This window comes from Oncorhynchus mykiss, chromosome 30 (assembly GCF_013265735.2).
Source record: "Oncorhynchus mykiss isolate Arlee chromosome 30, USDA_OmykA_1.1, whole genome shotgun sequence".
Taxonomy (NCBI): domain Eukaryota; kingdom Metazoa; phylum Chordata; class Actinopteri; order Salmoniformes; family Salmonidae; genus Oncorhynchus; species Oncorhynchus mykiss.
In genome coordinates this window covers 44,509,127-44,532,214 of record NC_050570.1, presented here as the reverse complement: position 1 = coordinate 44,532,214, position 23,088 = coordinate 44,509,127, and the positions used below count along the sequence as shown (strand labels likewise).

The following is a 23,088-nucleotide window of genomic DNA, read 5'->3' as shown; positions in this document are numbered from 1 at the left end:
TGGGTGCTACCTCTAGCAACAGATATGAGAGAAAGCTACCACTATAGGCTGTTAAAGAGCGTGTCAGCAAGCGTTGATACATGGCAGGTTTCGATGCCGTCAGGAACCTTTTAACAAAGGATGGGTATGTAAACTAATTTTTAATCACACACGGGCGCAAACACACACATAGACATTGTGTACTTAACAAAGAATAGATGTAAATGCACTTTCACAAGCAGGCATGCAACTTCAGCAGAATACTGTATAGCACAGCATTGTTTACACCAATACAAATGCTGAAAGGTAGCAAACGAGAAACTAGATATTCGGAGAGAAGCAAAAGCATAGCATGTATGCCAGAGGGAAAAGTAATTGTTCACTCCCCAGTATAGCATTCCTTCCTCAACTGACAAGGCCACACACACACACACACACACACACATCCAAGGTCCAGTTTAAGCAGGTACTGCAAATTGTAAGACGTTCTAGTGCCCTTTGCCTTCTGTAACCAACCAGTATAGCAAATGCAGTCGGTCACCCAAACCTGCATTAGCTATTAAACTAAAGTCGTGCTTTACGTATTCCCAAACCTTGATGAAGTAAACAGAGGTTGAGCCCTGTGGGAGAATACCAAACCCATGCAGAGACATGCCAAGGAGGAAAAGGACAGACAACTTGGCTTGGAACAGGAGGGAGGAGATTACTCTTTTTTTAGCCGGTTGTGACACGTTAACAGCGAATATTACTGGTAAATTCACTGTTATCCTAAGATATTTCTAGAACGCTGTCCACACTGCCATTCAGTACCACCATCAAGGGCAGACCATAAGACAAAGAAAACCAGACAGTTCACCAGTATCAGGAATTGTATTTATTATATGTATATAATTGTTTAATTCATAATACTCATAGACGATAACCCTCAATAGCTCATATCTGTGAAAACACTACTAGTTATAGCACAACCATAAGTGAAACAAAAAAGAGAAATAAAAAACAAAAAAAACTCCCTTGTATAAAAAAAATAAACAACTCACTATAACAATAATAAGAACAGCCATTTAATTAAAAAAGGACATTATTTAGAAACCTGCCTGACTATGCATGTTTTATTCATGTATTGCGTGCGTGTGCATATGTGGTGTGCAAGGATGTGTGTATGCGTGTGTCTGTGAAAAAGTGAGTGATTGCGTATTGCAAACATGGTCCCGTTGGTTCATTCGCATGGTCCTCCGATGAGACTGGCGGTCAGTTGGGTCGTGTCGCTGGTGGGAGGGGGGTAAAAAGGGGTTGGGGGATAGTAAAGCAGCTTTTGGTCAGAGAACGACAGACAGTCACAAGAATCCAAACATGCAGATACAAGTAAGGGGAAAGCCTCTGGAGTGCGTTTCAAAACAATAAAACACAGACGCAGAGAAACATGCATACATCCTGTCGTTTGGAGTAGTTTCTGCTGTGTTTCAACCACAGACTATACACACACACATGAAACAGTGCAGACCAGGGTGGGACACCGCAAACGTGTGTTAAGACACTTGACACGCACACACTCAATAAAAAGTGTGACGAGCTCCAGTGAGCTTCCATGAAAAATCTGCCCAGAAAAGCAAGCAGATTAGAGGGAGGAAAAAGAAGAAATGTAAGTAACCGCAAAAGAGTAGGCCAATGTCTTGACTTAAGAGAAACAGTTAAAAAATAAAACAAGAAAGAAAAAAACAGAAGGGGAAAAAGTTTGGTTACTGTGGCAAAGTGCAGGTGCGGTGATTGAGATGATTGACATGGCTGACGCAAGTAACCCCTCTTCCCCCAACATGACTGACAGATGTCACTCAAGAAAGGCTCCTCACCTTTAAATCGGATCTGCTGTAATTTCTAGCCATGATGGGGAATTAGTTCGAGAGAGGAGAAAACAAAATGTACAGGAGGAAATAAGAGAAAAAGAAATGAGTCAACAAATGGCAGCACAACCTGGGATGTGGTTTGGGAGGTCTCAGCCAATCAGAAGCAAGATAAATGTAAGGTGGGTGGGACCTGAGAGGGAAAGCCCTTTGAGTATAGCATGGCTGGTAATCGAGGGATGTGGAATGGATGATACTGCACATATGCACTGATCGATCAGAGGTGCGTTCAGTTCGCTTTAACATTTGCTACGTTGCGGAACGGTTTGTGCTGACCGACACGTTTCCCCAAAACATTCTTGAACACACTTTGATGTGTGTTTGCTCATAACTGACAGCGTTTTAAAAAGGGCAGTAGCTATGCTGACAGCGTTACCCAACCCCTCCCTGTTTATCAACTGGTCGTTCAGTACAGCATTGCTTGCGTTCAATTGAACGTTCCAGAATGTACTGAACACAGACCTGGCCTCAGATTTACTCTCCGCCTCCTCTATTGACTAAATGTAAGGATTAGGAGAGGCTAAACTGATCCCAGATCTGAAAGTAGGGCCACTTCTACCAATGAATAGAGGCTTATAGCTTCTGAGGGGCTGAGGATGTGCTATGGCAAAATGGAGCAGTCCACTGTTAGATGCGAGTGGAAAATGTGACATTCTGGGATCTGACAGCGATGCGTTAAGCTCTGAGCAACAATCACCATAAAACAAAGAGCAAATCAGCCACTAATTACCATAGACACAGTAACCGTGGCAACCATTATCAGTTTAACACAAGCTTGAAGTATATGTCAGCCGGAAATCTGCTGATTCTGCCTGTCACCCTCCACAACTAAATAAATGAACAGTATTTACAGATCACTGTCCTCCCTGAAACGATACCAGACACATAAAGGGAGGAGAGGGGGAGGAATGGCAAACAGGCAGAGAACTTAACATTTTCTAATATGGAGGCTGATTTCAAGTTGAATTTGGTTTTGGGCAAAAAGAAACATACTATAGGTACCCCTCCAACAAAGATTGGAGTTTTTTTCTTAACCTCCCATTTAAGGACCGGTGAGGGTCTGTGGCATGTCGCTGATCGGTGTTAGTGAGTCAGAGACTAGCACAGAAAGAATAGGGAAATCACATCAGCATGTCTAAGATGTGGGGTAATCCTGCCTGTTCTAGGTCATGCATTTCTATCTGAAAACTCTGAAGTCCTCTTTATGTGTGGATAGAGAAAGCCAGCTGTGGGTTACAGTACAAAGACCATTCAAGCCATTTCTCGTCTCTCCATGCCTCCATCCCACTCTCCCTTTGCCACTTTTGTACATTTCAAGAATGTATGCATGTTCATTTAGATGAACAACATACATCATTTCTAAAGAAAAGACAACGAAATATAAAACTTCAACATGCCAGTAAAACATAGAATGTTTGTTTTTGCAAGTAAAGAATGTCTAAAAATCACCCCCCAATAAAACCATTAAATTATTGTCAAATATAAACTTCAAAACATACAAATACGACTCCTGACTGATCATAAACATTCAAATAATGGTGTACAAACCAAACCGCCACGAGATCACTCAAACAAAACCATGTATGTACACATATAACCGGCGCCCATCCATCTTTTCTTTCTCTTTTTTTCTCAAACAACAATTCCATGGAGCAAGACAGACAGTTAAGGTGTTGGTTAATACAGTAACACATACTGTGGCTAGTGAGAAAGAGATGGAGAGAAAGAGCACAGATTTACAGAGAGGGGAAAAAAGAACAAAGGCTCACAGGGAAGAGTGGTAAAATGGAGTCGGTCAGACGGGGGTAAGATTAAGGTCTTGCTTTTTAAACAGTACACACTCCTCACAGAAAGCAGTTAAAGAAGAGATAGAGGGAAGAGTATCCTGGTGGTGGTTAAAATGAGCACAGTAGTACTTAAAGAAAATATCCACCCAAAACCACTAATTCCTATAATTTACAGTGTCAATGTAAGAACAATATATTTGTGAACAAATGTTTCATTTTGTTGTTATAATAAGGTTGGTGGCAACATGTGAAAATGGAACCCACAATCCAATGCCCTCTTTATGGGCTGGCTGGCAAGCAAAATGTAGCTACACAAAATAACACCAGAGTCAATATCAGCATGTAAAATAGTTAGTTGTAAAATTGCCTAAACAAACATCACTATCAATTTAGGAGTCTACAATCTCACCATGTTTAACCTGCAGCTCGATGTGCCTCGCAGAACAGAGTCTGACATACGCAATGGAACCATGAAATGCATCATCAACTTAAAGAGCAGACAAATAGGAGAAATGTGGTGGACCCTCTGTTTAATTACACATTTCGAGGTAGGAATAATCCCCAAAATATGATCAATGGCTCATTCGAGAGAAGACAACCTCCCATGTGACATCAGCCAGTATTCCAAATCTGACATATTATAGATGTTTTTTGCGATATAACAGTCAAATTCCTATTAACTTACAGTGTAGTGAGAGTGTCTTTATCACAATGCTACGACATACCATCCGAATTTCTGCCTGGTTGATTGGCAATAGCTCAGGATACACATGAAATAACCCAGGAATCAATAGAACGTCGCTGAGATGCACATAAACAAAATAACATTCAAAAATGGGTGAATCTTTCCTTTAAGTAGACAACAGTCCCCCCACCAAAAAAAACAACTTCCCCGCGATAGAAATAAAAATATATATATAAGAAAATACTAACTGTTAAATGTTTCTGGTCCTTTTTTTTTGTATGCTGTATATATGTTGTTTTTGTATCTTGTCGTTTGGAGTCTTCCTGTTTCAAGACTCGCTTTGTCACTTGTCTTCAACGCTGAAACACATGAACAGGAGAGGAAAATGACAAAAGAAAAAACGTCACAGCTAAAAGTGTCTTCATGTGTGAGCGGAATGCCCACCTATCTTTTTCAAAGCTCTAGTAAGCGTTATGGAGCGATGTGAGTGTATGTATGCGTGTGTACCTCTATGTCTCAGGAGCCCTGGTAGGTGGCCTGGAAGCGGAGCGTCTCTTCAAAGATGAGCTCCTTCAGCTTCTCCTTAGGCAGGTCATCCAGCTCCATGGTGAAGGTGAACGGCTCCTCTGCTACAGGCTACACACACACAATGAAAATACTACACTGAACAAAAGTAGAAATGCAAAATGTAAAGTTGGTCCCATGTTTCATGAGCTGAAATGAAAGATCCCAGAATTTTCCATACGCACAAAAAGCTTATTTCTTTCAAATGTTGTGCACAAATTAGTTTACATCCCTGTTAGGGAGCATTTCTCCTTTGCCATCCACCTGACAGGTGTGGTATATCAAGAAGCTGATTAAACAGAATGATCATTACACAGGTGCACCTTGTGCTGGGGACATTAAAAGGCCACTAAAATGTGCAGTTGTGTCACAACACAATGTCACATGTCTCAAGTTGAGGTAGCGTGCAATTGGCATGCTGACTGCAGGAGTGTCCATCAGAGCGGTTGCCAGAGAATTGAATGTTAATTTCTCTAGCACAAGCCCCCTCCGTCACTATAGAGAATTTGGCAGTATGACCAACCGGCCTCACAACTGCAGATCACGTGTAACCATGCCAGCCTGAGACCTCCACAGCCGGTTTCTTCACCAGCGGGATCATCTGAAACCAGCCACCCGGACAGCTGATGAAACTATGGGTTAGCACAAGGAAGAAACAGTCTCAGGGAAACGCATCTGTGTGCTCGCTGTCCTCAACCGCGTCTTGACCTGACCGCAGTTCATTGTCATAACCAATTTCAGTGGGCAAATGCTCACCATCGATGGCCACTGGCACGCTGGAGAAGTGTGCTCTTCACAGATGAATCCTGGTTTCAACTGTACCGGGCAGATGGCAGACAGAGTTTATGGCGTTGTGTGGGCGAGTGGTTTGAGGATGTCAACAGAGGGCCCCATGTTGGCGGTGGGGTTATGGTATGGGCAGGCAAAAGCTACGACAGCTGATGAAACTGAGGAGTATTTCTCTGTAATAAAGCCCCTTTGTTCAGAAAAACTCATTCTGATTTGCTGGGACTGGTTCCCCAGGGGGTGGGCCTATGGCCTCCCAGGCCCACCCATAGCTGCACCCCTGCCCAGTCATGTTTAATCCATAGATTAGGGCCTAATGAATTTATTTAATTTGTCTGATTTCCTTATATGAACTGTATCTCAATATAGTCATTGAAATTGTTGCATGGCGCGTTTATATTTTTGCTAAGTATACTTTCTTAAGTGTAATAACAGTATACAACAAATAGGCTACAGTACATGAAATCATAACACCTTAGGGCGCTTTCACATATGATCCTGGAGCGTTTGGTACCCTGATCCGTAGGGATGTAACTATTCATGACACGCATCAGTCCCTGATTCAAATTTTTAAGATACGACTGCATCGGTCCACGGACAACAAACCGATCCAAATGCAGCTCGCATCGTCAGAAAGAAAATAGATTCAAACGTTCAGAATTGCCGATTCACATTTTGGTTGTTGCTCATATTACTTTCTACCTTCTGAAAATCTCGTACCGAACCGTTCAGCACGGGGACCTCGTTTCGGTCCGCACTGTGAACCCAAATAAATAAATTCAAGAAAATGTATAAAAACACTAGGCCTTTAGGCTATGCCTACGTTATGTTGTATGCCTCGAGTCAATCTGAGCCGGGGGGAAAAAAAACAATTTCAGACTATTCCGTTGAAACAACTAGTGCTCATGCAAACATTTTAATCCAAAATAAAATCTCAATTGCTGTCCTTTTGTGATACGCAGCCAGGATCCAGTTCTGTACAATGGCGAGTGGTGGGGTCGATAAACCAGGAGAATTCTCCATCATCAACATCAGGAAAAAATGTGGCTTGGCCCCTAAGACCCTAACAAACTTTTACAGATGCATCTTGTCGGGCTGTATCACCACCTAGTACTTAGCCACTGTAACTAGCCGGCTACCACTCGGTTACTCAACCCTGCACCTTGGAGGCCCTATGTACATAGACATGGAATCACTGGTCACTTTAATAATGTTTGCATACTGTTTTACTCATGTCACATGTATATTACTGTACTCTGGTCAATGCCATCCTATTTAACTATTGCTGTGTGTGTGCGCGCGCGCATGCATTTCACTACACCCACAATAACATCTGCTAAATGTGTATGGCACCAAAATTGGATTTCATTTTGACGGGCCGACATCACCCCAGTATTCCTACCACTGGAGCAAACAGCCCTTCTCAGTGGATTCTGACCAGGCCAAAGAAATTACAAGAGCGATTGGTATGTTTATAGCCACAAATATGCACCCATTCTCAGTGGTTGAGAAGAATAGGGTGTTTTCAGCACCTCTTGAAAGTGCTTATGAACTTCGCCCTCTCATACCCATTTCAGCAAACAAGTAGTACCCACTCTATATAAGCAAGCTGAAGTCATCAATGAATTATCCAATGTGTTGCACTTACTACATACTGTATGGACGGACTGCCAGGGCAACAGAGAGCTACTTAGCAGTTACAGCCCATCACATTAGCCCAGAGTGGGTTATGAGAAGTACAATGCTACAGTGGGTTTGTTGAAACTTTACACGCCTATCAGTATCCTAACCAAACTGCACACTGTGCCCAGCCTTGACACCCTGACCAACGCGAGGTAGGCTGCCTGTCCTGAATCTTGCACATCTGCACCTTCAGCATTCAAATGCCAAAATGGCTTGCGCGATATTAGGCTTTATTACTATAGTCGAGTGACAACTCAACTAATTTGCTAGGGTATTATCATCTATATGCTGTTGAAAATAGTGTTTTACTGGAATAAAAGTAAGCTACTGGCTATACCTGCTGAACGAGGCTTGCTCACATACATACAGCTCAGAGAAGCCCAGCTCATGAGATCCAGCGGCAGATTTCTATTTAGAATGGAAAATGTGTTTATTCAACAAATGTTAATGTATCGAATCGTATCACATCAATTTGTTCTCTAAACTGAATCGCTTCAAACTAAAATATATCGTTCTTGTATGGCATCAGAGCCCATGTATCTAGATACGCATCGAAATGTCTTGAGAGGGAAAGATGTGCATCCCTACTGATCCACGCTATAACGCATGTGCAAAACGCAAACAAACCATGGCTGAAACAAATCCTGGACCTGCGTGAGTAGTGGGACCCCAATCCAGGACCAAAGTTTCAGGTATTGTGACTTGACAGCGTGAGCCGCGTGGAACTTTTTGACCGTTAGAAAGCTAGCATGTAAAATGTGGTCTATTTCTAGGCGTTGTGAAAGCAAAACATATTTTGTAGAATTCTCAAACGCTTCAGGAAATTGAACCAGAGTAATGAATTTCATATGTGTAAAGGGCCTTCGATGGTTTCTGGACAGGGCACTACAGTATGTGAGGGCACTAGTGTATGTGAGGGCGGCCTGCTGCTGTCATACCTCGTCAGTGGGGTCGTAGTACTGCTCCAGATAGGGATGAGCCAGGGCCTCCTCTACCGTGATGCGCTTGATAGGGTTAAAGGTCAACATGCGGCCCAGCAGGTCCAGAGCTAGAGGGAGGAGAGGAGGGAGAGACGGGTGTTGTTAAAAAGGTCTTTAACAGGCATTCTGATTCCCATGTAAAAGCCTTTTGAGTTACTCAGCTATAATATTTGTTTTGGATAGAAATGCTCAACATCGGAGAAAAATGAATCCCCCCCCTCTCATGGCTAACTACCAGGAAGTTTGAAAAGACATACTGAGTGGGCCGGGGAGCTTACATTCATGAACTCGCCTTGACTGACAGCTCTTTGAAAGACCTACACAACCGGTCAAAAGCTTTAAAACACCATATCTGTTATTTCATAGTTTTAATGTCTTCAACGCTATTCTACAATGTAGAAAATAGTAAAAACAAAGAAAAACCCTTGAGTGAGTAGGTGTTCTAAAACTTTTGACCAGTAGTGTGTAAATCAACTTGGATGCAGTGGGGCCGTGTTGCAGTAAAATCATCTCAAGCTAATTTTGTGAGACACAAAGCAACTCAAAGCACATCGAAATTGCATCAATGTTTGGCATGTCTCTTGGGATGCGGTTCACAGCAACACTGACGGATGTGTTGACAACTGAATGACTCTTCCCCCCTTTTGTTTCAAGCTGGCTGAAGACCTAGCTAGCCAGTAACTAGCTAACACCAGACACAGATGAAAGGAGAAACAAACATCTTTGCCATAGATGAAGTGTAAAATTTGTATTATATATTTGCTGACACCCAACAGTCACAGTTTGGCACCCTTCGCCAATGTTGGTTACAAGGCTATACTTATTTAAATTAGGTAAGGGAATATTATGTTACCATTGGTGTATTACAATTAGTTAGGGTGATGTCACCCTATCCCCTTACTAATCCCACCTCATGAATCCAAAGTGTTTGACATGGGGGAGGGGACCACTAACTTTATGATCAAACTTGATCAATGTAGTCATTTTCATACTTTGGTCAACATACTTTGATCTTGTTTCATCCAAATTGAATGAAAAACAGGATTTTTACTGTTCATGACCTTTAAATGGATAGTTCTTCCCAAAATCAATAGATTATCCATAAATACCACAATCCAACATGAAAGGGAAGGATAGACACCTAATGTTACCATTTGAACTAGGTTGAAGTCTACTCGGTGTACCAAAAGCCAGTATTCCCATAAGCTCACACATGAGTAGGAAAACAGGGACCACTAGTGAAGCTAGGAAAAGGGAAGTGTGAGTGTGTGTGTATGCATGTAATGCTTGCAAATGCAAGCAAAAACTGTGAATGTATGCATTTTGTGTGTGTTAGCATGGGAAGGTGTGTACACATGCATGTGTGAAAAATAATGAAACAATGCTGTTGTACTTGCCTTTCTTGCACTAAACATTGCACTGACTTAGCTAATAGCTGCTTTATTGAAGAACAGTTTTACTTACAATAACGATCTTACCTAGTGACCCTAAGATGAATGCACAAACTAAGTCACTCTGGGTAAGATAAATTACTATAATGTAATAATGTGTGTATATGTGTATTCTACCCTTGCTGTCCGCCTTGGGGAACAGCTTGTTCCAGGGGACCTTGGGTTTCTCAGGCAGAGACTGCAGGTAGTTCCTGGCCTTCATGTTGATGATGCAGTTCAGGTCGTCCGGAGTGGGAGAGCCCAGGATCCCTGCACAACCAATCACACACTTTAAACATGTTCAGCAGGACGCAAGGTAGCAAACAGTTGAAATGCTTTGAAAATGGAAATATAACATTTATACTGAACGAAAATTATAAACACAACATGTGAAGTGTTAGTCCCATGTTTCAGGAGATCCATTTGTGCACAAATTTGTTTACTTCCCTGTTAAGTGAGTATTTCTCCTTTGCCCAGATAATCCATCCATCTGATAGGTGTGGAATATCAAAAAGCTGATTAAACAGAATTATCATCATTACACAGGTGCACCTTGCACTGGGGGCAATAAAAGGCCCCTCTAAAATGTGCAGTTTTGTCACACAACACGATGCCACAGATGTCTCAAGTTGAGGGAGCATGCAATTGTCATGCTGACTGCAGGAATGTCCACCAGAGCTGTTGCCAGAGAATTTAATGTTAATTTCTCTACCGTGTCGTTTTAGAAAATTTGACAGTATGTCCAACCGGTCTCACAACTGCAGACCACATGGAAGCAAGCCAGCACAGGACCTCCAAATCCAGAATCAGGATTGTCTGAAACCAGCCACCCTGACAGCTGATGAAACTGTGGGTTTGCCCAACCAAAGAATTTCTGCACAAACTCTCAGAAACTTTCGCAGGGAAGCTAATCTGCGTCCTTGTCATCTTCACCAGGGTCTTGACCTGACTGCAGTTCTGCGTCGGAACAGAGTTCAGTGGGCAAATGCACACCTTCAATGGCCACTGGCACGCTGGAGAAGTTTGCTCTTCACCAATGAATCCTGGTTTCAACTGTACCGGGAAGATGGCAGACAAGAATCTATGCCGTTGTGTGGGCGAGTGGTTTGTGGATGTCAACCCCATGGTGGCGGTGGTGTTATGGTATGGGCAGGCAAAAGCTACAGACAACGAACACAATTTAATTTTACCAATGGCAATTTGAATGCATAGATATACCGTGACAAGATACTGAGGATCTATTTTTGTTCAGTGTATAAGGCAAGTTCAGCATGTCCACCCTTCTCACAGACAGAAGCCAAAGTCAAGGATATTTCCAAAGGGTATTTCAGAAAAGAGCACACAGCAAGTCATGCAAAGGTTTGAGGGAGTGTCACACCCTATTCCCTTTATATTGTACTACTTTTGACTAGGGCCCATAAGGCTCTGGTCAAAAGAAGTGCACTAGATAGGGATTAGGCTGCCATTTGGATCACAACCTGTCTCTCACCCAGTATGTGGTTGAGCTGGTCCAGGTAGTGCTTCCCAGGGAAGATGGGCCTGTTGGACAGCATCTCAGCCAGGATACAGCCCACTGACCAGATATCAATGGACTTGGAGTAGCCCTGAATAACACACGGAGTTAGTACAAACACATTCATTCACATACACAAAGGACTAGGCGTAGCCCTGACAGAGAAAACATGGTCCACAGACATGGAATCAATGCACAGTCCACACACACACACCTTGGAGTTGAGCATGATCTCAGGAGCCCTGTACCAGCGCGTAGCCACATACTCTGTCAGGAAGCCTGTGTGGTCATGCTCTGGGTCAGCTATCCGTGCCAGCCCAAAGTCACAGATCTGACGGAAGAGGCTCGTTAAAACACGCAGAGAAGCATGTAGACACACATATGCAAAGCTTCAACTTAAGAAACAATTTGCAACAGAATCGGCGGAATAAATACGGGCCTGTTCATGCCAGCAAATCCTCACAACGCCCTCTTCTGGTTATAGAGTAGATACTTTTCTTCACACCTTGGTTAGACCCTAACCACTGGTCCAAGGTTAGATTTCCCCACTCTCTAATGGTTATGATTGGGTGATAGCTAAGGTAAACATGGGCATATTCATAAGTGTCTCAGAGAAAAAGTGCTGATCTAGGATCAGGTGCCTCCTGTCCATTAGTGAACTGCCGTAGCACAGTGGTCTGAGCAACACGCTTCGGCACTGAGTATCACGAGTTCGCGCCCAGTGGTAGGCAATAGTTAAGGCTCCCAAGTGGCGCAGCGGTCAAAGGCACTGCATCTCAGTGCTAGAGGCGTTACTACAGACCCTGGTTTGATCCAGGGTTGTATCACAACCGGCAGTGATCTGTAGTCCCATAGGGTGGCGCACAACTGGCCCAGCGTTGTCCTGATTTGGGGAGGATTTGGCCTGGGTAGGCCGTCATTGTAAAATAAGAATTTGTTCTTAATTGACTTGCCTAGCTACATAAATAAAAAAGAATTGACAAGGCAATACAAGGCATAGAACAGCACTTATACTGAAACGTTTTATAAATATCAGCCCCAATCTTAGACCAATGGGTAGCTAACCATGCCTTAAGGTTACAGTTGGGGTTAGTTATAGTTTGGAGTTAGCAGTAGTAGTATTGTAGATAGGGTTAGTAGTAGTATTCTGGTTATCATTACCTTGAGGTCGCAGGTGGTGTTGATGAGCAGGTTGGAGGGCTTGAGGTCACGGTGCAGCACGTTGGCAGAGTGGATGTACTTCAGGCCTCTCAGGATCTGGTACAAGAAGTAGCAGGTGTGGTCGTTGCTCAACATCTGGGTCTTCAGGAGCTTGTACAGATCTGTCTCCATCAGGTCCTGCACTATGTAGCTGGGAAACAAGGGGTTAAGGAGCCTAACGAACAGAGGGGGACCCAACCATAACCCATGTTATTCTGTTAGATCTAGGCTTGAAAAGGTCCGTCTCCATAAGGTTCAGCACTATATAGCTGGGAACCAGCAGGGGGCGCCATTTAAAGAGACAACAGAGGACGAGGAGGAATATGACAGTTACAGGCACTACGGGTCAACAACCACATATCCATTTAAACCTGACCGTAAACAATTCCCTGTATTCAGTGTGAATTTTTGGTGGAGTTTTAGTAAACATAAAGGCCTTTACACACCCATAATAATATCGCGTAGTCCCCCCTGTATTGCTAACATTTACTTCCAGTAATTTTCGCTTCAGCGCAGGTCCAATGAATTTGCTTATTTTACAATGCTTCTGCAGGGAATTATAACACTGAAAACAAAGGTTAAGTCATCAACCTAGGAACAAGGAAATACTGCACTCATGCAAAACATTTAGGGACTGCACATTTATAATGAGGGATACTTGGAGAAAACTCAAACAACTTTTAAATGAAAATGGATGGCCCCCCCTTCAGTAAAATATATTTGTACCAGACCCTCCCACAAATGTAATTTTTTTGGACCCTCCCCTATACCCAAAATAATAATTAAAACAAGGTAGATAGCAGAGAAAATGCATACCATTTACCCTCACTCCTTGGACAGACTAGAGCCTTAGCTATGCAGTTTCAGAAACTGTTTTTTAAACTTTATAATAAAAGCATTTTTTAAAATGTATTTACCTCTATTTAACTACGCAAGTCAGTTAGGAACAATTGGGACTCCCAATCACGGCCGGTTGTGATACAGCCTGGATGAATTGCATAAATCTATCAAGGTATTTGCTGGTCTGAGAAAAAAAATAGCCTTTGATAAACCCATGTCATGCAATACTACGTCATTTTATATGAGTGGAGAAAAGCTGAATATTTTTTTAATACCACACCAGAGCATGTGAGCTGAGTGGAGCGAGGAGCCATGCTTGTGTAATTTTGCAGGTGGGTGGAGCAGATGTAAAAAATAATAATAATAATAATAACAACGTTGGCCTTCTCTCCCAGTCCAATTTCAATCCGGGTACTGTTCAGCCATTAGCTCTGGGCATGCTCTTCCCTGCATATTTCGGTTCTTTTATTACTATTATTTAAATTAGGCCTATTCTGTTGTCAGACAGAGACAGAGAGAGAGCCAGTTTCCCCATTTGTCTCTGATTCAGATGGGTTGGGTTAAATGTGGAAGACACATTTCATTTGAATGTATTCAGTTGTACAACTGACTAGGTATCCCCCTTTCCGGGTAAAAGAATACACGTCCCTCATGCACTCGATGCGGCGGGCCCTCAGGATGTCGTTGATGCCGATTATGTTTTCATGGCGGAACCGCAGCAGGATCTTGATCTCCCTCAGTGTGCGCTGACAGTACGTCTGATGCTCAAATGGACTGATCTTCTTAATGGCGACGCGAGAATCTGTCATGCCGTCATTGGCCGAGCTGCGTGGGGTGGAGGAGAGAGAAGATAGAGGGAGACATATGGGGGAGAGGTAGGAGAGATGGGATGTAAGAGAGAGACAGGGAGAGAGAAAGATGTGGGGGAGAGATGGGGAAGAGAGGGCTCCAGTTACAACCTGCACAATAAGCCCAGCACATTGCATATGACATGGCAGTTCTTTATAATAGTGACACAGTGATGACTGACACGTGAGCATGAGCACAATGAGACAACCAGAGGAACCATTGCAGAAGAGGGGCTCATATTGAATTATTAAAGGTTAGGCTCTAATTGACAACTTAGTAAATACAACTGTCAAGGAAATGTAAAAGCCATTCTTGAGCCATTAAAAATAAATATTCAGTCTATACACGGTTTTGATTACATTCAGAGTGTGCTTGCTATGGCGTGCCCTAGGAAGTTCTGCATTTGGTCAAAAATGTCATGTATGAAATAATGGTGTAACACTTTCCCATTGTTTAGATAACTTGGATAAGGCCAGAAATGCTTGCCCTGACTCACAAGTCAAAACTTGCCTTGCTGACTTGACATCCATACACCTACAAGACGTAGATAAAATGTTGATACTGCATATAGCTGTAAAGTATGGTTTCCTTTACCATAAAAGGACCAATAAAAACATCTGAAATCGTGCTAAACTCAATCTTTGATCTTGCTTAATTAAACAATTCTCTCGCCCACCTTGTGCACTATGCAACATTGCACAGAAAGCCTCGCGAGACATTTTCTATTAGAAAACTAGTGGTACGATCAGTGAGGTTGGTTAACTAACCAACGAACTGTTTAGTTAGCTACCGGTAACTAACTAGCTAGTAACGATGGACTGTTTAAATGTATCAAGATTACAAAGACCTGCGCAATCACTTCATCCCACTTCCTGTATTGAAAAAGATTTTGGCAGCCTCATAATAACCACGCCTATTAGCGACTTAGCTAGTTAGGTAGCTAATTGTAAGATAACGTTTTTAGCTAGCAAGTTAGCCTGCGTTGCGGTTATAATATAGCTAGTTAGTTTGCAAACTAGCTAGATTGCTAGCGTTGTTTGCCCCAATGTACTACAAATGACGTATGCTTTGTCTTGTAGAAACTAGCTTGTTCGTTTTATGCAATTATGCACGTTACTGGGATACAATAGGTGGGCATCAAAACATAGTAAAACCACACAGCGTAGCTAGCTAGTAACTACCTACAAGCCTAACTACTGTAACGTTAGCTAGCTAAGTGAGCCAAACGCTGTCAATCTGTTGCTAGCTAGCCAGTTAACTACGTATAAATAGTTTCACTACCAGTGGTAACGTTAAGTGCAATTGAATACACAACAAGGGTATGTGCAGACTTGTGCGTTTACATCCAGATAACGTTAGTTGTCAATATGTCAATTATTAGGCGATATGAGGAGGCAGTGAGCTAGCCAACGCCTTCAGGCGAAGCTTAGCTGGCTTGTTTAAAATATATATATAAATACTGAAGGCAACGTTTTTACGGCGAACATTGTTTATTTTCTCTTACCAAACCATTCCATAGGCCCCTTCCCCGATGTACGAGAGGTTGACATAGCGGGGTCCAACGTCAAAGTTCTGCCCCTTTACCATCTCCAACACGGGCTTGATCCCCGCAGCTCCAGTAGCTCGCTCCGGCTCAACAGCCCCGGCGGCACCAGTATTCGAGCCTGTAGCTCCAGTCGAAGCAGCACTGTTGCTCGAATCCGCCATGATTCAGTCTAGAAATCTACTATTTTCAGTCAATATTTGGGAGGGGGCCTGGCGCAACTCTAAAAATGACTTCAGGTTGATAGGACTGTTAAATATATTTCCTTGGTTCGTTTCGTTGACGGATGAATACGAGTCGTTCAATGCCCCCCTCCAGACTGTGTAAATGAATTCGTTTCTAGTTCTTCTTTGCTTTGGAATTTTAGCAGCGGTTGACATCCCAACTATGCGTTACTGCCACCATCTGGATGGCAGGCTGAATAGAACAATTTAAACTGAACCCAAATAAAAGGGAAAGGGAAAGGGGGATACCTAGTCAGTTGTGCAACTGAATGCATTCAACTGAAATGTGTCTTCCGTTAAGGGGATACCTAGTCAGTTCCACCTGAATGTATTCAACTGAAATGTGTCTTCCGCATTTAAAAGTGATCCAATGTGATGTTGATTGTGATAAAAACCTTTATTTCCTCATTTTCCCCACACCCAGGGCATGTTTCATGTATTTTTACAACCCATTTTACATTTACATGTTAGTCATTTAGCAGACGTTCTTATCCAGAGTTACTTACACTTATTGCATTCACCTAGGCCCTCCCAAGTGGTGCAGCAGTCTAAGGCACTGCATCTCTGTGCTAGAGATGTTACTACAGACCCTGGTTCGATCCCGGCTGTATCACAACCGGCCTTGATCGGGAGTCCCATAGGGCGGCACACAATTGGCCTAGCGTCATCTGGATTAGGGGAGGATTTGGCTGGGGTAGGCCGTCATTGTAAATAAGAATTTGTTCTTAACTAACTTGCCTAGTTTCGCGGCCGGTTACGAAGGAGCCTGGGCACGAACCCAGAGTCTCTGGTGGCACAGCTGCACTGCGCCACCCGGGAGGCCGTACTTGTACTTTTTAGGATGAAATTAACATTCTGTATTCAACATGTGGGTAAAAGCTAGCTAAGGTATTAGCAGGCCATTTATTGTATGTGTGAACAATGGCTAGCACCTCAAATGATCCCAGTCCCTTGTATTGTGCATATGTTGTAGAAAGAGGGGACGATTCGCAGAACATATATTCTCTACAAATGTTTTATTTTGTTTTTGGATGCAGATATGTGGTTTTATCTATGTAAAATATATGTTATGTGTTGATGCATAGTAAGGAGAGGCTGTACTCATTTTTGTATTCTAAAATCATTTTGATGCACTATGAGAGAAAGAGGCGACGATTCGCAGAACATAGGTGCTCTACAACTGTTTTATTTTCTTCTGGATGCAGGATGCAGAGAGTGAATTCTGATTCATTAAAACAACCTGATCTCCAAAGTCCACGTCTATAGTCTCAATCAACCACACACAACGCACAACCGATTACACATATACACACATATACATACACATACCTATATAGATAAACACACTTTTTTTTAGAATATACCTTTATTATTCTCCACAAACCCTACCACCCTTCCCCCAATTGGAGTAAACTAATAAACAATAACACTTAGGCTTCTACCTTCAGTTTATACATCTTATACACATTTTACAGACACAATCTATTTTACAATAGTTATATTTAGTTTGTTTTTAGTCCTTCCTTTATTTCTGATGTTCATCCAGTTTGATTTCTATTTGTAACTGTGGTATTTCACAACATTTCTGAACCTACATACATTTAATAGACACCGTATGTTTTACATTGGTTATCTTGTTATTAGTCCCACCCTTCAGCTCCATTCAACCCCTCCCATCTATCTCTTAACACCATCCATTTTGGATTTCTATTTGGCGTATATTTTTCAACTGTGCTGTGATGTTTCACAAAAGTACTGAACCTTTCTATTCTCATAGCTTCTACAGATTGTAAATTAAAAATAAAGATTTTTGATAAATTAATTATTATATTATTGAATCACCCAGTAGTGCTTTCTGCAGTGTTAGTTCGAGGCAAATGTTGCAATTCTTCATCCATTCCTGGACCTGTGTGCAAAAACGAGTTACATATGGACAATGCCAAAATAAATGATCTAATTACTCTGCCTCCTCATAGCAAACTCTTCAGAGCTGGAAAGATTGTATCACCCATGTCCATAACATTCCATTGGTTGCAATAATTTTGTATAGTAATTTAAATATAAAAATTTGAAGTTTTGAATCTGGTGTTGTTTTGCATATCAATTCATTAACCATGTGCCATGGAATGGGTACATCAAAATTCTCTTCCCAACTATTTTGCAATTTATATGGCACAGCTGTCAGTTTTTTGGTACTTAAATGAAATTGGTATATGTTTTTATTTATCACACTTACCCGGGTAATATTACTCTCTCTCTCTACTACCTCTCGCAATGTATACCAGAGTAAAATATTTAACACCGTTTCAATGTTTTGCAACAGTTATGAAAGACAATTTTGAGGAAATTATTAATATAATTACAGTGTGCGTATGTGATAACTTTATGTTATAGATCTTCTCTCTCTCTCTCTCTCTCTCTCTCTCTCTCTCTCTCTCTCTCTCTCTCAGGCTATGAAAAAGACAAAAGACATGACATTGACTGCTGAGTGATGAACTTTTGCCCACTCTATAGCCACCTGTTTATTATCTGACCCTAATGGTCATCTACGGACGTTGGAACATCTTGAATAACAATAAGGGGCACATGTACTCTTAAACGTCCACTCAGCACAGCCCTTGGAGCATGGTTCCTCTCTAGTTAAATGTCCACTCAGAGCATGGTTCCTCTCTAGTCTTAATCCTTGGTTTAGGACTTCTAGGGAGTGTTTCCTAGATGCTGTGCTTCAGCATATGCATTGATGGGTCTTAGATTTTTAGACTGGGTATCTGTAAAACACTTTGTGACAACTGCTGATGCAAAAAGGGCTTTTAAGAAATACATTTGGTTGATTGACAGATTTGTATTATTATAAAAAAAATAATATAGAATATTATTATTATCATAATCATTAGTATTATTATGTTACAGGTGAGACATACCCAGAAATGTCAACGTCTTGTCAAGTGCTCAAAACTGTACAGCAGCCACAGAAAATCCTGTACAGTAGCTCCAACTTACAAGAATGGGTTTACAAGACAGGGAGGAAAAGAGTTTATGTTGAACGCCAATTCAAACATACAATGATACATATTTGATACAATTACCCATTCAAAACTATGGTTACAAAATCACTTCACATTGTGTACATTTCAAGGTTTCACAAACATAAAACTAGTTAATGTTTCTCGGACTAACACACTGTTGAGTGTCCTATTTACTAAAGAACAATCATTTAGACAAAACACTAGAAGTTGTAATATAAACTGCATACAAATCAAATCAAAATGTATTTGTCACATACACATGGTTAGCAGATGTTAATGCGAGTGTAGCGAAATGCTTGTGCTTCTAGTTCCGACCATGCAGTAATACCTAACAAGTAATCTAACCTAACAATTTCACAACAACTACCTTATACACACAAGTGTAAAGGAATTAATAAGAATATGTACATAAAAATATATGAATGAGTGATGGCCGAACGGCATAGGCAAGATGCAGTAGATGGTATAGAGTACAGTATATACACATGAGATGAGTAATGTAGGGTATGTAAACATTATATAGAGTGGTATTGTTTAAAGTGGCTAGTGATACATTTATTACATACATTTTTCCATTGTTAAAGTGGCTAGAGTTGAGTCAGTATGTCTGCAGCAGCCACTCAATGTTAGTGATGGCTGTTGAACAGTCTGATGGCCTTGAGTTGGAAGCTGTTTTTCTGTCTCTTTGTCCCCGCTTTGATGCACCTGTACTGAGCTCGCCGTCTGGATGATAGCGAGCAGAATGTGACTGGTAGAACGGGTGTGACTGGCAGAACGGGTGTTGTATGTGGAGAATGAGGGCTGCACTAGATATCTCAGATAGGGGGGGTGAGGCATAAGAGGTTTTTATAAATAAGCATCAACCAGTTCGTCTTGCGATGGGTATTCAGAGATGACCGGTTTACAGGAGTATATAGTGCAGTGATGTGTCCTATAAGGAGCATTGGTGGCAAATCTGATAGCCGAATGGTAAAGAACATCTAGCCACTCGAGAGCACTCTTACCTGCCGATCTATAAATTATGTCTCCGTAATCTAGCATGGGTAGGATGGTCATCTGAATCAGGGTTAGTTTGACAGCTGGGGTGAAAGAGGAGCGATTACAATAGAGGAAACCAAATCTAGATTTAACTTTAGCCTGCAGCTTTGATATGTGCTGAGAGAAGGACAGTGCACCGTCTAGCCATACTCCCAAGTACTTGTATGAGGTGACTACCTCAAGCTCACCTGTGGGAGGAGGGGCATTCTTCTTACCGAACCACATGACCTTTGCTTTGGAGGTGTTCAGAACACGGTTAAGGTTAGAGAAAGCTTGTTGGAATAATCTCCCCACCTGAGGCCAAAGACAGGCACAAAATAGTTGCCCTCTGTGCATGCTTTTAAAAACACACAATACGCAGAGATTTGGTCCAGAGCCATGTTTTATGTACTGTAGTTTATCTCACTTGTTGCTTGTAGTGTTCACAGGTCTTAATTATACTCTGGCAGACCTACCCCGGAAATTACTTTTTCATATACAAGGGGTTTACAAGATACACAGCAGATCCATAACTTCTCTACAAAATTTCCCAACAGTTTCAAATTTTCTTTCAGTTCAACAAGGTCATACACATCAATCACCAGGACATTTTTATTGCAAACATTTGCTTTAACCAAAACAGCTGCACTATCATGTTACATAAGCACTCACTCAATAGCGAGAGAACATCCGAACAGGATGTCAATAAACTCGTGGTACTAAAAATAGATCACCAATCACTTTTGAACACATGCCATATACTGTATTCTCTCTTACATTCCTTCCATCTATAACATTTCTTAATATTATTCAGTTCCTTTGGCTTTGATGCTCCATGATTGAGTATTGCTCTGTTCAAGTAGACTGTGATTTTGCTGTGATCTGATAGGGGTGTCAGTGGGCTGACTGTGACTGCTCTGAGAGACTCTGGGTTGAGGTTAATAATAATGTAGTCTACAGTACTACTGCCAAGGGATGAGCTATAGGTGTACCTACCATAGGAGTCCCCTCGATGCCTACCATTGACTATGTACTGTACATACCCAGTGTATGACAGAGTTGCAGGAGTTGTGACCCATTTTTGTTGGTTATTGTCATAGTTGTGCCTAGGGGGGCATATGGGGGAGGGAATGCTTTCACCTCCAGGCAGGTGTTTATCCCCCTGTGTGCTGAGGGTGTCAAGTTCTTGTCCGGTTCTCACATTTAGATCACCACAGACTAGCACATGTCCCTGGGCCTGGAAATTAATGATTTCCCCATCCAGGATGGAGAAGCCGTCTTCATTAAAGTATGGGGATTCTAGTGGGGGGATGTAGGTATCACACAGGAAGACATTTTTCTCTGTTAAGATCATTTCCTTTTGAATTTCTATCCAAATGTAAAATGTTCATGTTTTGATTAATTTAATAGAGTGAGTTAGGTCTGCTCTATATTATTGTGAATTTTTCAGTACATATGTGGCAATTATTTCAGAAGGAGACAGCAAAACTGGTGCACTATATATGTACTCTGGGTCACTAGCACCTGTCTGACTGTTACGGGTGTGTACTGGAGGCGAAATCAGGCACACTTTTTATTCCGGTCCAAACGAAAGCACATACATGTAAGTACATAAACGTGCCCAAAACACGGAACATGAACAAAAGTGACCATACCCACATAACATAAAACAATTTCACACAAAGACATGGAGGGGAACAGAGGACTAAATATATTCAGTGTGATTAGGAAATGAAAACTAGGTGTGTATGGAACAAGACAAAACAAATGGAAATATGAAAAATGGAGCGGCGATGGCTAGAAAGCTGGTGACGCCAAACGGTCTCGGGGACGACCCGGAGGGCGAGGTGCAGGGCAATCCGGCCAGCGACGGTGAAACTCCCGCAGCAGTTCGGGGTCTAAAACATCCACAACCGGTACACGGCACCTCTCCTCCGGACCGTACCCCTCCCACTCCACGAGGTACTGAAGGCCCCCTGCCCGACACCTCAAATCCAAGATGGAATGAACGGAGTACGCCTGGGCCCCCTCGATGTCCAGAAGGGGTGGAGAAACCTCCCGCACCTCAGATTCCTGGAGCAGACCAGCCACCACCGGCCTGAGGAGAGACACATGGAACGAAGGGTTAATACAGTAATCAGAGGGAAGCTGTAATCTGTAACACACCTCGTTCACCCTCCTCAGGACGTTGAAAGGCCCCACAAACCGCGGACCAAGCTTCCGGCAGGGCAGGCGGAGGGGCAGGTTTTGGGTCGAGAGCCAGACCCGGTCCCCCGGTGCAAACACCGTGGTCTCACTACGGTGACGGTCCACGCTGGTCTTTTGGCGCAGCGCGGCTCGCTGGAGGTGAACATGGGCGGCCTGCCATGTCTCCTCCGCGCACCTGAACCAGTCGTCCACTGCAGGAGCCTCAGTCTGACTCTGATGCCACGGCGCCAGAACCGACTGGTACCCCAATATGCACTGAAAGGGGTAGAGGTTAGTGGAGGAGTGGCGAAGCGAGTTCTGCGCCATCTCAGCCCAGGGCACGAACACCGCCCACTCCGCTGGCCGGTCCTGGCAATAGGACTGCAGAAACCTGCCCACATCCTGGTTGACTCTCTCTACCTGCCCGTTACTCCATGAACGCCTTCCAGACTCTCGACGTGAACTGGGAACCCCGATCAGACACTATATCCTCAGGTACCCCATAGTGCCGGAAGACGTGAGTAAACAGGGCTTCCGCACTCTGTAGGGCCGTAGAAAGACCGGGCAGAGGGAGGAGACGACAGGACTTAGAGAAACGATCCACAACGACCAGGATCGTAGCGTTTCCCTGTTAAAGAGGACGATCGGTTAAAAAAATCCACCGACAGGTGTGACCAAGGTCGTTGTGGAACGGGTAAGGGGTGTAGCTTACCTCTGGGCAGGTGTCTCGGAGCCTTACACTGGGCACACACCGAGCAGGAGGAAACATAAACCCTCATATCCTTAGCCAAGGTGGGCCACCAGTACTTACCAGTCAGACAGCGCACCGTCCGACCGATCCCCAGATGACCAGAGGAGGGTGATGTGTGCCCAATAGATCAACTGGTCACGGAC

The 23,088-nt window shown here is 42.8% G+C and overlaps 1 protein-coding gene across 1 annotated transcript; it reads right to left on the bottom strand.

The window, feature by feature from the left end:
* Positions 1–830: 830 nt before the first annotated feature.
* Positions 831–16,124, bottom strand: LOC110521892 (mitogen-activated protein kinase 1). The gene is made up of 9 exons (XM_036969400.1): positions 15,702–16,124; positions 13,991–14,173; positions 12,470–12,659; positions 11,523–11,639; positions 11,285–11,399; positions 9,934–10,065; positions 8,324–8,433; positions 4,860–4,988; positions 831–4,711 (listed from the first exon to the last, which is right to left on the bottom strand). The coding sequence occupies exons 1-8, from the start codon at positions 15,902–15,904 to the stop codon at positions 4,869–4,871; spliced, it is 1,170 nt and encodes a 389-aa protein (XP_036825295.1). The 5' UTR covers positions 15,905–16,124; the 3' UTR covers positions 831–4,711; positions 4,860–4,868.
* Between the last annotated feature and the right edge of the window lie 6,964 nt (positions 16,125–23,088).

Bases quoted from the DNA above. Each gene is read 5' to 3' on its own strand.
- LOC110521892 (XM_036969400.1), bottom strand. From the start codon at position 15,904: ATGGCGGATTCGAGCAACAGTGCTGCTTCGACTGGAGCTACAGGCTCG. The intron at 11,400-11,522 runs GTGTGTGTGTGT...TGTGTTATTCAG, and splicing joins AGATCATGCTCAACTCCAAG to GGCTACTCCAAGTCCATTGA. The intron at 4,989-8,323 runs GTATGACAGCAG...GTGTGTGTGTAG, and splicing joins ACTACGACCCCACTGACGAG to CCTGTAGCAGAGGAGCCGTT.